We start from the raw sequence: 13,335 nt of genomic DNA on the forward strand, positions 1-13,335 counted from the left end.
GTTGTGATAAAACTGTCCCTAGAATTCTGATCATTTATATTTGTAGGTGTTGGAGCACTCATTGAACCAAATCTGTTACGAATGAAGAATTCCATTTTAGGACAGTCTGCTCCATCCCTCACCGCAGGATTGGTAAGACTACAAGTTTTCAATTTTGTTTGTGTAAAATACCCTTTCTGATTTTTTGATATCACTATCTTCTTCATCATCATCATGGTATCATTTTCCTCCTCATTGTCCTCATCATCTTTCACCTTCACTTCCCATCATCAGTGCTATTCATGCCGTCGTCGTTGTTGTCGTCATCATCATCATTATCATCATCATCATCATCTATGTAATTACCATCATTAGTGTTATTTTTGCAGTTTAGATTATGAAGAGCTAACTAATGCTAAAGTTGTAGTGGATAGTTTGACTACGTGCCAGCATGGTATCTATTAAATTTGTAGGAATTACCAATTAATGTAGAAGACCTATTTTCTGTATCTTAAATCAACATAAAAATAAGATCTTGCTCCTCTGATCATTTGGGTGGCATGGGGGAGATGTTTTCTAGATGAAACAGGCTACTGTAGGAAGTGTATTATCTGATCATCTTTGGCACACGCTCCTCAGTGAATAGAACTCACCAGACTGACCCCTGCTACTTCCACTAAACACCCTGACCCAGTGAGTAGTGTTAATCATGGAAAGTCTTGAAGCAGTATTTGGTTATTTTTTGCTGGGTTAGGCACTGATCATTCGGCAGGGGGAGTCTGAACACTTCTCGCTTCCTTGAGCTGTTTCACCATTGTCCTTTGAGGTGTCTGGGAGATACCCTGGCACTGCTCCTGTTTATATTTTGATGTGATCAGGGATGTACATATTCAAGGATGTCTTACCAAAATAACTACATATTCCAGCATGTTAGTCCATGGAAGCATTTAACTAGGTCACAGGAAGAGGTACAGAGTCTGATCTCTTATTTAGAACCATGATCTGTGTATAGGAGTGTTTGTGTTAGATTAATATATCTCTTAATTACTGTAATGCAAACTTATCAGTTATGTTTTCATTTTACAGAAGGAGCCAGGATTTGGAAGAAGAGCAAGGTAATATAATTAATTATATTTTATCATAAGTTCAAGTAATTATTGCAAGCTAAAAATTGCCTTCCCTTCTTTTTTTTAATTTCACATTTTATGTATGTATATATTGGAAAAAATTGATCACTTTAACAAAGGTGATTTATTAATAGATTAACTTTTAAAGTCTGAAGCAATTTTAGCCTGGTTATGATGTATTAGTTATAGACTTCTTCTAATGAGGTGTGAGAAGAAGAGACTCCTGTGATGATCTGTAAGATAAGTCTCAGGTGACGCCATTTACCCTCTCCAAATCGATATAGCTATCTCTTAGCTGATAACTTAGTCTGGAATAGCAAGTTTTATGATGGTCACTGAGTATATTTATTTGGCTAATTTAGGAATGGTAAAAGTTGAGCGTTTTAGAAAATCATAAACCTCATTGGTCAATTTCATTTACACTCTTTGTTTTTGGTCCTGTCATGAAATGTCCAGGGAAATGTGAATGGTGTTGCCATTTCCCTGTCTAGACATTTAGGTGTAAGCAAAAACATCAATAGATTATTATTCATTTTTAGAGGTTATGATTGTGATTTAGAAGTACATTATAATACAATATGCAAGTCTGTAGAGTTTTTTTTTAAAATTTCAGTCGAGTTCGTAAATCCATCGTTGGTCCCAATACTTCCCCAGTACTTCCTCAGAGATGTCCATCCCCACAATTACATGGTAAGTCAAACTTAGGAAGTCCGTTATCATATCCATAACCTTAGATACTGCACAATTAGAAACTTACATATGAGTGACCACTGTTGATGCTGGCAAGAAGCTAACACAAAAGTAAGCTTGTTTTCCTGAATTTCAACTTGGAAAGCTTAACTAACTTCCAGGTTAGCCGTGTGTTCAATGTGTCTGCATGGTTAAAAGAACTTGTTTAATGAAAGCTGTTTCTGAAAGGTTGATTCCTTTTTAATGCCGAAGTAATATGGAAGTTATCACTAATTCTGATATGGGTGTTATTCCTAAAGGCTAAAGTTACAATCAAGTTATCACTAATATTGTTACTGGCAAATGTTACTATGTGAAGAATTTCACCCCTCCCTCTCATTTTGTGATAAGAATTAAATGTTGTAAAAGGGAAAATTTGATGAACTGGAATAAAATAACGATCATGAAAAATTATCTCAGTGATGCTATTTATAAAACCATGTTTTATGTTAATAACATTTGTTTGTAAATAGTTCAACATAAATATTCGAAGGAAATAATTGTCAACTACATGTGTTATGCAAATTTTCAGGAACTGGTCTTGGGGTATAAATAAAAAATATATAGCTGTTTGGACATTTTGATGTTTGGAGCTGGCTATCTAATGTCAAATGCTGGGGATAAAGCTGTACTTGGTGTAAAATTGTACAAGAAAAAATATATCCAATGCTCTTCATAGCTTCCTGTGATATCCATAAAGAGAATTGCTCTTTGGAAAGTCGGATACATGTACTTCAGGAAAACAAGATTGTTGTTATGTCATAATACTCAAGTTTTTGCTTTCATTCCATTACTGCTGACACATAGAATTTTGATTAACTGTATCAGTGTCTGAGATTTGACTAGATTGGGTTTGTGAGATTAAGTAGATGAACTACGGTACTCATTTTATGACAACATGTCAGGTAATACAGAATTTGATGTATTGAGACGCATCAGGTGATAGCATTAATTGGCCATTAGTTTCTACAGCCTTGGTTTCCAGGCCTTCTACATCATGAAGTGAAATGCGTAGTTTGCATGTCTTTCTCATCAGTTATTTAATAACCAGGGATTTTAGTATGCTTAGTAATGTCTTAATTTTAGTGGATTAGTTGTAAAAGGCCAAACAAAAAAGGATGGCCAGGTTATATATGGAATTTGTTACAAACAAAAACACGATTTTCTCAAGATATTTCAGATGATCTAAAAATTTTAAAGAATGATGTGAATAGATTCTTCAGAAGTTAACCTTGGTTTTTGGAAAAATATAATAATGTACACAAGATTTTTTCAGATATTTCCTTGTTATTAAAAACAAGATATCTGTAGGCTTTGCTTGTAGTGATAGTAGTGTTTTTAAGACATTGTGCAGGCTCTGAATAACATATCATTTATTTACAGCTGTTCTCAAGCAGGTGCTTGCAGTTCAATTTCAGTGTTTGCCTCCACTGCAGTTAGTGATTAAGTGAAGCAATTAATTTGCTCAACCTCTTTAATGGCTAAAATACAAGAGAAAAAAAAAGCCATCCAAAACTAAAGTAGACTCAATTTTCATGTAGGAAGAGGTTAATTAATTAGATTGGATGTATTTTCACGATGTTTTTTCTTCAGGGCTATAAATTTCCCTTTTTGATGGAGGAAAAGCACTTGTCACAACAGAGTGTAAACTTTGAGGGATAATGGAAAATCGTGTTAATTCTGAATTTCAACTGAAACTAAGTGTTGTTTACTGATAACTTGAATAGCAAATGTGGCCCAATCAATTGTAACTGAGCCCCATCTGTAGACTGTATAAGTTAATTAAGTGTGCAGAGTACTGTTGCATGGCCAGAGGCTTACGGAATCAGTAAGCAGAAGTTGTGCTATATGCTTGTCATCTTTCTATATCAAGTATGAGCACATATTTTAATTTGAAGTACGTCACCAGAAATTATGAATGGAATTAGAAATTCAGAAATGTAGGGTAAAGTGGGTTCACTTTAGACACACGTGTGGCATGTGGTTTTTACAACGAGAGTGACTTTCTGTAAGTGTATTGTGGCTAATGCTGTAGCAGAGTACAAAGAAAGGTTCAGGCATGTTTCAGAAAATGTGAATTATTTCAGGACTATATACATGTTGATTTTAATTCAGGAAAAAAAATCTAACCTCATACAGTGAATTTCCTCAAAAAGGCACATGATATTTCCTCACCATATTGTATGGTCACTGAGATGTCAATTCAACGGTTAAATGACAAGCCATAGCAAACTTCTAAGAAGGAATTGTTTAGTAATAATTATTGTAAGTTACTAACAGGAGAAATGTTTTCAAGACAAATCAAAGACTGCGTGCTCCCTGTAGTCTGATGCGTGTTTCTCTCTATGAACTATAATGTGTTGATGACAAATTTAACAATTCGGTAAGGCTTTATATTTCCCTGAATTTACTCTAGCATTCAGGAAAATTGATGCGATAATTCATCACGTGTCAGTTCATATTGCATGACTGTATCTGTAGCGGTGTTTCTGATTTTGTATTGATCCAGAACTGTTTCCTTTTTTCCCCCTTTTCCCAGACATTGTGTATGTAGTGAACAACTGCCATGGAAACTTTTCGGATTTTTAACTTTGTCAGTGTAGCGCGAGGACTCCTTTGAGAGGGTCTGTGATAAAGGTTGATATATCCTCTCGTAAGTTCACAGCAGGAGTAGTGGAGCAATCGGACATTTTTAAAAAAATATGATATCCAGGGTTAGGCATTCTACATGTATTGGAAGGTAATGTCTGCTGAAAAGCTACCATTATAAATTTATGCTGTTTCCTTTTTGCTAATGACTGAATATCAATGCTGCAAGAATATCCTTGCTACAGCTCACTGCATTATGCAGTCTACATTGATAAATTTGCAGGAAAATGCTATTGTGTTTTGAATTAGAGGAACTTTTTAAAAATTAAAGGAATTTTGTGACATTTGTCGGATAATGTGCAAGGAATCAACTGCTTTTATATCTGTGGAGTTTCTATTGATTGCCTTAGAAAAGTGAAAGCAATTGCTTATGTGTTGGTGACTCCTTGATCAGCACTACATCAGCTTTCTTGTCAAGATTCCAAGCGAGCACAGTTCAATCAAGCAAATGGACTGAAATGTTGACTTATTGTCCTGAGGTCTGAAAGGGTATCAGCCATAGCTTAGTCAAGCAGAGATGGATGATGATGCCTTGTTGTTCAAAAGACACCATATCAAGCCATGGATGTCCAGTTCTGTGGAGAGCTTATCGTTCGAGGAGCTAGAGGAATGTCTCCGACATAGAGGTCGGTCGCGATTCCGAAAACGAAGCATAATTCAAGGTATTCATGGTATGTGCTTTCGTTTGTCCTTATTCTTATTTCTATGCTATTTGTATCTCTTAAAAATGGATCAGATAAATGTATGGGTATCTGATGCAGAAATAAAAATATACTCATGTTTACACAAAGCATATGGTATTTATATCGATTACAGTCGTAATGGAATTCTTTGAAGTGATTTTGAATAATAGATAATGGAATTGGTATGATCGCTCTGTGAGGTGGTTTGTGATTTACAGAATCTGTTTTTCTAGGAGCTGTCTGGTAATATTTTTTTTTATTAAGGAATATATTTTTGCACAAAAATAATACGTACACTTCATCATTAGCATCATGCATATATGTTAAATGAAAGGAATTTATAGAAACTTTGTCAATTTGATTTTTATGTCTTGTCAGCTAAGAAATCATTTGGTTCAACGTCACAGTACTCTTCATTGGATCCCTCAACTAATATGCATAATTATAATGGATTTAAAATTTTTAAATAAAGTTTATAATAAAAAGAATTTAAGGTAAAGAAATAATTTTTTTTATCAGATTTTATATATACCGTGTTCTACCAAATTACCAATATATTTAGTGTCTGGGTACATAGGGTAAAATGAAGGATTGAATAATGTGTAATTTATCTAATTATCTGACATAGCTGTGATGGGGTAAGAATTGAATTGTCAGAGTCAGAGGCTGTTAATTAGTTGGGTGAACAATTGATGGAACAGGGAGACACCCCATTATTAGCCTCCAGCTGTGGGTGGAAATCGAATGGATCTGTCTGAAAAAAAACCTACACAACTAATACACAAAAAGGCTTGTCTGGAGCCTAACATTCTATTAATCTCTATGCTATTAGTAGCTGTCACAATCGTCAATTAATTGTTAGCATGTCACTGCTCATTTGACCATGCTTGGCTGATTAAGCCTTGTTCATGAAAAGGAAATGATATGACTGCACGTGTTTAACAGAGGTCAAAAGAAAACGGACAAAACAATTTAATATAACAGATGAGTGGTGCTGTTTGTTAGTCATTTAAACAATAAACTGCTGTGGTGATGAAGGTATCTTACTAAGTGACATTGCAGAAAAAATACAGAAACGCTGGCATGTTATATTTTTTTTGTTATGATCGCTTCCTTCATAGCCCACGTGAATCATCAAAGAAAACATTTTATTGTTTATATTTACATCTCTCTTTCAACAAATTAATAATGAATTGATCGTAAAGAGTAAATAAAAGTATCTAATTTATTGTATTTTATTAGTAGGTAAGATAAAAAAAAATAGCCTGTCATCTTATATGGGGAATTTTAGTCTGACATCATTATGATTATTTTGTGCAATCCGTGATTTTTCTTAGGTTGCTGTAGATTCCACTGATTGATAAACTGGTTAGAACTGGATTGTGTAGTTTTAAGCCCTGACAGTTTCTTAGAGCTATGAATCACAATCTGTTTTCTTGTAAATAGAGAAGAAAATACTCAGTAGATGTAATATTGCCTGTATATGGGAGTATAAGAGTGTATAAATGTTTAATAGACCTAGATGATAATAGCATACTGTGGTTTCATCAATATTCGTTGAATACCAATTTTCGCGGATTTCATTGTTAAGTTGATCCACGAAAATTAATGTTCATTGAAGTTCAATTTCAACTAACATTTTGTATTGACAGGATCATTGGCCACGAAATTACGTATCCTTGAAACTGTGGTTTCAGAAAATCCACGAAAATTGATACCCACGAAAATTAATGAAACCACAGTACTCCTTTTTTAAAATACAATTTAGTATTTTGTAATAAAACAAAATATATACGGTATATTAATAGTAAAAATAACTAGACTCTTGTTGCAAAAGCAACAAAAAGGTCTTCCGTTTTGATATACATATATCAATTTAACTGTAAGACATTGCTTATCTCACATAGAAAAAATAGTGGATGTGATAATTATTGTGAATGATATATCCAGACGTTACTTCTATGTAAAACAACCGGAATAAAAAAGAAATCAATTTTTGAAGTACTTTCTGTGACGACCGGAAGTAGCGACGAACTAAACAAAACATGTTAACCATTTTTACTATCATAAGTCAATCTTTCGTCAAAGTTTGGTTGTTCGCATCTCTGCCAAATTTGAGATATCTTTGAAACAATGTTTTCTGTCTTGGGACCGGAAACGGACGAACGGAAGTTGTTAAAAAAAGGCTCGTATTTCTCGTACATTTGCTTAGCGTGCATCACTGTTTATGAGGCTAGATAAAACACACAGGAAGGTTAGTTAAACTTGTTAAAAACATGATTTGTTTGAACCCTTACGGTGGGAACCGGAAGTGACAGTTGACAAAATAAAACCCGTAAAACACATTTTCAATTAAATGTCTATCATTCATGAAAGCTTCGTGTCTCAATCACTTACAGAGACAAAAATCTCGCGGGCATCACATTTGGAGAACGAAAAGCTACATAGAGATATTTGAGATATCTCAACGGAAGTAAAATTTATTTGCTAATTTAACATTATATATATGTAATAACTAAGATTATATACTGTTATATTCATTCCATGTCTTATATATAAATTAAGAAAAATTTTTTTTTTGATGTGCTTCCAATGACGACTGGAAGTTACGCCGAACAAAACAAAATAGTGTAAACACATGTACATACATAGGTATATTATCCCACAAAGTTTGATTGTTCAAGTCAATACCGTTTCTGAGATCTCGTCGAAATAAGGTTTTTTGTCTCGGGACAGGAAACGGACAAACGGAAGTGCTCAATGTAAATTGTATTAAATATTATTTGTATACTTGTCCTTTGTACTTTATTGTTCATCGAGCACACTACAAATATCAGAAGAATGATGTTAATTTGATTAACAGCTCGATTTGTTTGAACTCTTTCTGTGTGGACCGGAAGCGACGGAAAACAAAATGATACCAGTTAAACACATCTTCAATTAAATGCCTATCATCCATTGAAAGTTTTATGCTTTGATCACATTTAGTTTCTGAGATCTCGTTTGTACAAAATGTGTTTCAAAAAAGCTACCTGAGATATTTGAGATCTCTCACCAGAAGTAGAATTGTGTTGTTGATATAACATCGCATAGATAACTTATGCATAAAATTTATACTTATATATTTATTTTATGAAAAAGGAATTAAATGCATAAAAGTAGTTATTTTTTATGTGCTTCCGGTGACGACCGGAAGTTACGCCGAGCAAAACAAAATAGTGTGAACACATCTACATAGTGGTCTATCATCCCACTAAGTTTGATCGTTTAAGTCGTTACCGTTTTTGAGATCTCGTTGAAACAAGGTTTTTGGTCTCGGGACAGGAAACGGACGACCGGAAGTGCTCAATGTAAATTGTATTAAATATTTCTTGTATACTTGCCTTTTGTAGATAATTGTTCATTGAGCTAACAACAAATATCAAAGAAAAACAGTTAAACTGATAAACAGCTTGATTTGTTTGAACTCTTCCTGTGTGGACCGGAAGTGACGGAAGAAAAAATGAAACCGGTTAAACACATCTTCAATCAAATGTCTATCATCCATGAAAGTTTTTTGGTTTGATCATTAATAGTTTCCGAGATCTCGTGGGTACAAAATGTATTTCAAAAAAGCTACCTGAGATACTTGAGATATCTCACCGGAAGTAGAATTTTTTTGTTAATATAACATCGCATGCACAACCTAAGTATAGATTTATACTTATATATTTATTCTATGGAAAAGGAATTTAATGCGTAAAAGTTATTATTTTTGAGGTGCTTCCGGTGACGACCGGAAGTTACGACGAACAAAACAAAATAGTTTAAACACATCTACAACTATAGGTCTATTGTCCTACAAAGTTTGGATGCTCAAGTCTTTATCGATTCTGAGATCTCGAGGTGACAAGCTTTTTCAACGCGGGACAGGAAATGGACGACCGGAAATGATTTTTGACAAAATGAAAAAAACGCCTAGAGATATTGTTATTATCTTTCATTCCAGAAAATTTCACAAAAATCTGTCCAGCCATCTCTGAGAAATCTTGTGGACAAAAAAAAGGGGGAAAAAAATAATAAAAAACATTACAATCACTATAAGGTCTTCCGTTGGAAACGGAAGACCTTAATAACAATGCTTAAAAGAAAAGATCAAGACATTTAAAAAAATAAAATCTGACTAAGACATATAAAATCAACAGGAGTAGAACAAAAAGGGACTAGCTTTTGTGGAATTCAAACAGCAATGTCAAATTGCTTCCAGCATTCTGTGTGGCTTTTGTGGTCCAGAGTGAGTCAAATATTATACACTTTATCATCCATGATTATTATTAAATAAAAGCATGACAGAAATACCATTTTGATCAGCTGACCGAAAACTTTTTTGATATTGCTTACAGTTGGTTTTGAGAAATGATTAACTCTGTGAAGCGGTTGCCTTGTTGAAAAAATTGTGTAAAAGCCGTAAATGCATTTCTCTGATTTGAAACATTGGTGATAACTTGCAAAATGAATGATATTGTATAAGGATAAATCGAAAAGTCCTGAAAATGTACTTTTTGTGTTGATGAGGAATCTCTAGAAATGGGCTTTATTGATTGACCATGTGCTAAACGAAGGAAAGGGAACAGCTAGAGAGTGATTAGAAGTAATTTGTGTTGATTGACTAATAGGAATAAAATTGTGTTTTGAGAGAGAGAGGAGAGGGAGAGATCCCTTAAAGATTTTAACCCTACACGTTGAAGTACATGTTGAAGTTTAAGTGAATTTATTTTATATAACAATTTGATTTCCAATAATATTTGTATTGTATATTTCTGTAAAAAAAAAAACTGCGTAAATTGTCAAAAACTTCCATAATCTAAATTTAATTGGCGTTGTTTCGATTAGTCAAATAATGTACTCAAAATATGATAAAACAACGGATTATATGTACAGTAATAAGTGCTTTTCACAAGTTACAATTCCCTAGACATCCATTTTTAACCGATTCAACCAAAAAAATGTGGTGATTCAACTAGGTGACCATGCAGATGCATTGATGTACTTATAAAACAACAGTCAATTTATATACTATATATACATTAATTTATATTGATAGATGTAGTGTAAAATATTTGTATTGCAGTATATGTGTTGAATGGAATGGCATTGAAACTGTAATTATGTTTATTTGAATAAATGCTCATACAGAAAATTTGAATCAATTGAAGATTACAAATTATGTTAATTTTTTTTTCATTTGTTTTTTTTCTGTTTTGACAGGAAGTAGTCCCCATGACAGTCCCAGGAACATGTCACCCAGCCAGCACAGCAACTTCCTGTTCCAAAATGTCAGGAAGTAAGACGCTTAGCTATTACTCTTGTTTGTTAGACTCTCAGGTCCTCTAAGAGAGAATACAGGGTGTAGCCACTAATTAATTGTCTTTTCATAGTTTTATCCAACCTTTAAACACTGTATGAAAGGGGGAAAAAATTGCTGTATTTATTTTATAAGATATATTTCCTTTCCAAATACAATAAAGAAATCAAGCTACAAAGCCTATTAATATCCAATAGAGTAATAGATTAATTTTGGTATGATTCAGTTAAAAATAGTGGCATCTAGCACTTGTATGATGAATACAGTCACATCAGACAGACACACAAACAAAAATATAAAAAATCCAGTTTAGATAATTATATCTTCGTCCTTACCTAATCAAATTCTTTAGAGGAACTGCAGAAAGAGGACTTGATATATTTTATTTTTGTGGTTTTGTCAGGTGTGATGGGAGACGCTGGTCCTTTGCCTCCCTACCTTCCTCAGGATACGGAACAAATACACCTGGCAGCTCCAATGTTTCGGTAGCTGTGTTTTGATAGTCGATTTATTTCCAGTTTCAATCCATTTTAACTAATGACAAGAGTATTGATATTGTAATAAAAAAGCTGTTTTGAAAGTATCAAAGGAATGACAACAACACCTGAAAGCTCTTATGAAACAAGAATGATTGTTATTATTGTTATGAAAATGTTTTCCTAATAAGTTTCATTTTGTTTTCAGTCTCAATACTCATCCCAAGAACGTCTTCACCAGTACCAGCCAGCTCCTGAGGAATGTAGCAGCAACGAAGGAGAAGAAGAGGGACGCAAATCGCCCCTCTCCCCCCTCCTACGACCCAGATCTCGCAGTCTGAGGTGTGTGGGTCTATTAAATGTATCTGTTTATCATCTCTTCTTCATAAACTTTACTGACTGCTATTTTGTTGTTGTGGGGTTTTTAATGATTGCCTGCTAAAATTTTGATAACTTTTTCCGTATTTATGGTCTCAAAAAAATATGCTTCAGTTTTGGAAAATTTTAAGGTTTTTTTAGTGAGGAGAGGGCTCATGCATGGCTATCAATTATCAATAATATCAAGTTAATATCATAAAAGAATCTAAACCTTAGAGAATTTAAAAGGTAAAAAAAAATGAATAAATTTAGAATTTAAAAACAATTAGGATAAGTCTTGAATTTATTTCATAGAAAAACGGTTACAAATTGTTTAAGTCATATGTATATAAAAGTAGGGTAATTCAACAGTGAAACTTGACCACTTGTGAATTATTAAAGGTCCCTGCAAGATATGAAACTTGTGAATGTTTAATGAAAAAAAATGTTACCATATTTATAAGTGTATTTATTCCAGAGTTGTGACTATTTGGTTTACATGACTAATTATTATTTCCTGCTTTAATGAATAGCTTGTCCTGGCTTGCACTTGAGTAAGAGTTTCTTCCATCCTCTTGTTTGATTTTAATTTTGTGTATACTCGGCTGGTATCTAAGTCTTTGTATGTATAGAGCTGTACACTTGGTACATCCATCTAACGCTAAGTGTAAACACCTGTGCTAGAATGCTATAACTGTGTCCATCAAATGATGTCACACTACGTTTTGTGTTGCATTGCAGTCATCTTTCTTCATGCATGTGTGTTTAAGGTCAGGTGTTAATGTTTTGATTTTTTTATGCCAGTGGTAATGCCCAATTGGATAGGCAGGAAAAAATTTAGTTTTATATGACTGTTATATAAAATAGTTCTATTTATGAAAGTGAAATTTAGATCAAAACTAGAAATTAAGCATTTAAATTGCATACAATCTTTTTTCATCTAAATACTATTTTGATATGATGAAGTATTTGATATATATTGAAACACCCTGTTGTATATTTTCAATATTGCTTTATAACAATGATGTCTTGCCATAGGACATGTGGCCTGTTTATGATGTTAACTTCAGCCTCGTTGCTATTTTCATATGGATCGGAGTAACTACAAATGTTCTGTTGTGGTGCAAGATCATTTATTTTATGACCATTTATGTTATTCTGTCCTGTTCAAAACTCTTTCATAGAGTTTATTTCATACACTCTTAGAAATAACCATGGACATGAATCAGTACATTCAAACTGATGATTGCATAAGAAAGTGTTGCAATAGCTATGGTTGTCATACATTATTGAATCTTCAATACATTCTGAGTTGTCTAACCTTCTGGTCAGTCACCAAATGCTACACAGTGACTGTAGACTTTGGTTGGTACAGATGATGCATGTCATTCTACATGTAGTTTATGTGTTAGATGATTATTTATCTTTATTTCTGTGACGGATGTTAGTATTTCTAAAAGAGAATTGTATTAAAACAAGTTACCTGGTCCTCCATTGAAGGATTTATGTTAAATTAAAATGTTATTGCTCTAACTTTTTGGCCTTTGAGACATTCTTGACATAATTTTGTTACTCGATTTTCACACTTAGGAAGCACAAATCAGTTTGCTATATTTGGAAATTAAGCATTTTGTTCTGGATCCCACAGTTTTTGCTTTATCCATCATGTTTGCACTTTGCAAGTTTTATTATATGATGAAGTCTCCCTAAAAATAATCATCAATTTTCTCATATACTATACAAAAAGAATCTTGTGATTATAACACAAGTGTGCACATGCATATAAAATACTTAAACTTGAAATCAATGCTTCTTATAAACTTACCATATGAAACAGATTTTTATACTCTGTACAGCCTTTTTGTGCATGACCTAAAATACATGTATTTATATACTGTATTTATTTGATGTTGATTTTCCAGCTGTTTACAATGTAATCATACTTAGTGTAGTATAAATCTATACAAAAAAAATATACCATATACTATGTA

At 33.2% G+C, this 13,335-nt stretch overlaps 1 protein-coding gene across 7 annotated transcripts in view; it reads left to right on the plus strand.

The window, feature by feature from the left end:
- Window positions 1-13,335, plus strand: part of LOC105319193 (microtubule-associated serine/threonine-protein kinase 4) — a 38,758-nt gene that overhangs the window by 14,954 nt on the left and 10,469 nt on the right. For 3 of the 7 annotated variants that reach the window (XM_011416610.4, XM_066067028.1, XM_011416612.4), the window contains 7 exons: window positions 47-132; window positions 1,066-1,094; window positions 1,720-1,796; window positions 10,415-10,490; window positions 10,915-10,996; window positions 11,196-11,329; window positions 11,878-11,898. In XM_011416610.4, coding sequence (XP_011414912.2) covers window positions 47-132; window positions 1,066-1,094; window positions 1,720-1,796; window positions 10,415-10,490; window positions 10,915-10,996; window positions 11,196-11,329; window positions 11,878-11,898 — 505 coding nt within the window. Of the gene's footprint in view, window positions 1-46; window positions 133-777; window positions 948-1,065; window positions 1,095-1,719; window positions 1,797-4,279; window positions 5,156-10,414; window positions 10,491-10,914; window positions 10,997-11,195; window positions 11,330-11,877; window positions 11,899-13,335 lie in introns of those variants that run through there. The other 4 variants (XM_011416613.4, XM_011416611.4, XM_011416614.4 and 1 more) reach the window with 4 other exon arrangements.

This window comes from Magallana gigas, chromosome 7 (assembly GCF_963853765.1).
Source record: "Magallana gigas chromosome 7, xbMagGiga1.1, whole genome shotgun sequence".
NCBI classification, from domain to species: Eukaryota; Metazoa; Mollusca; class Bivalvia; order Ostreida; family Ostreidae; genus Magallana; species Magallana gigas.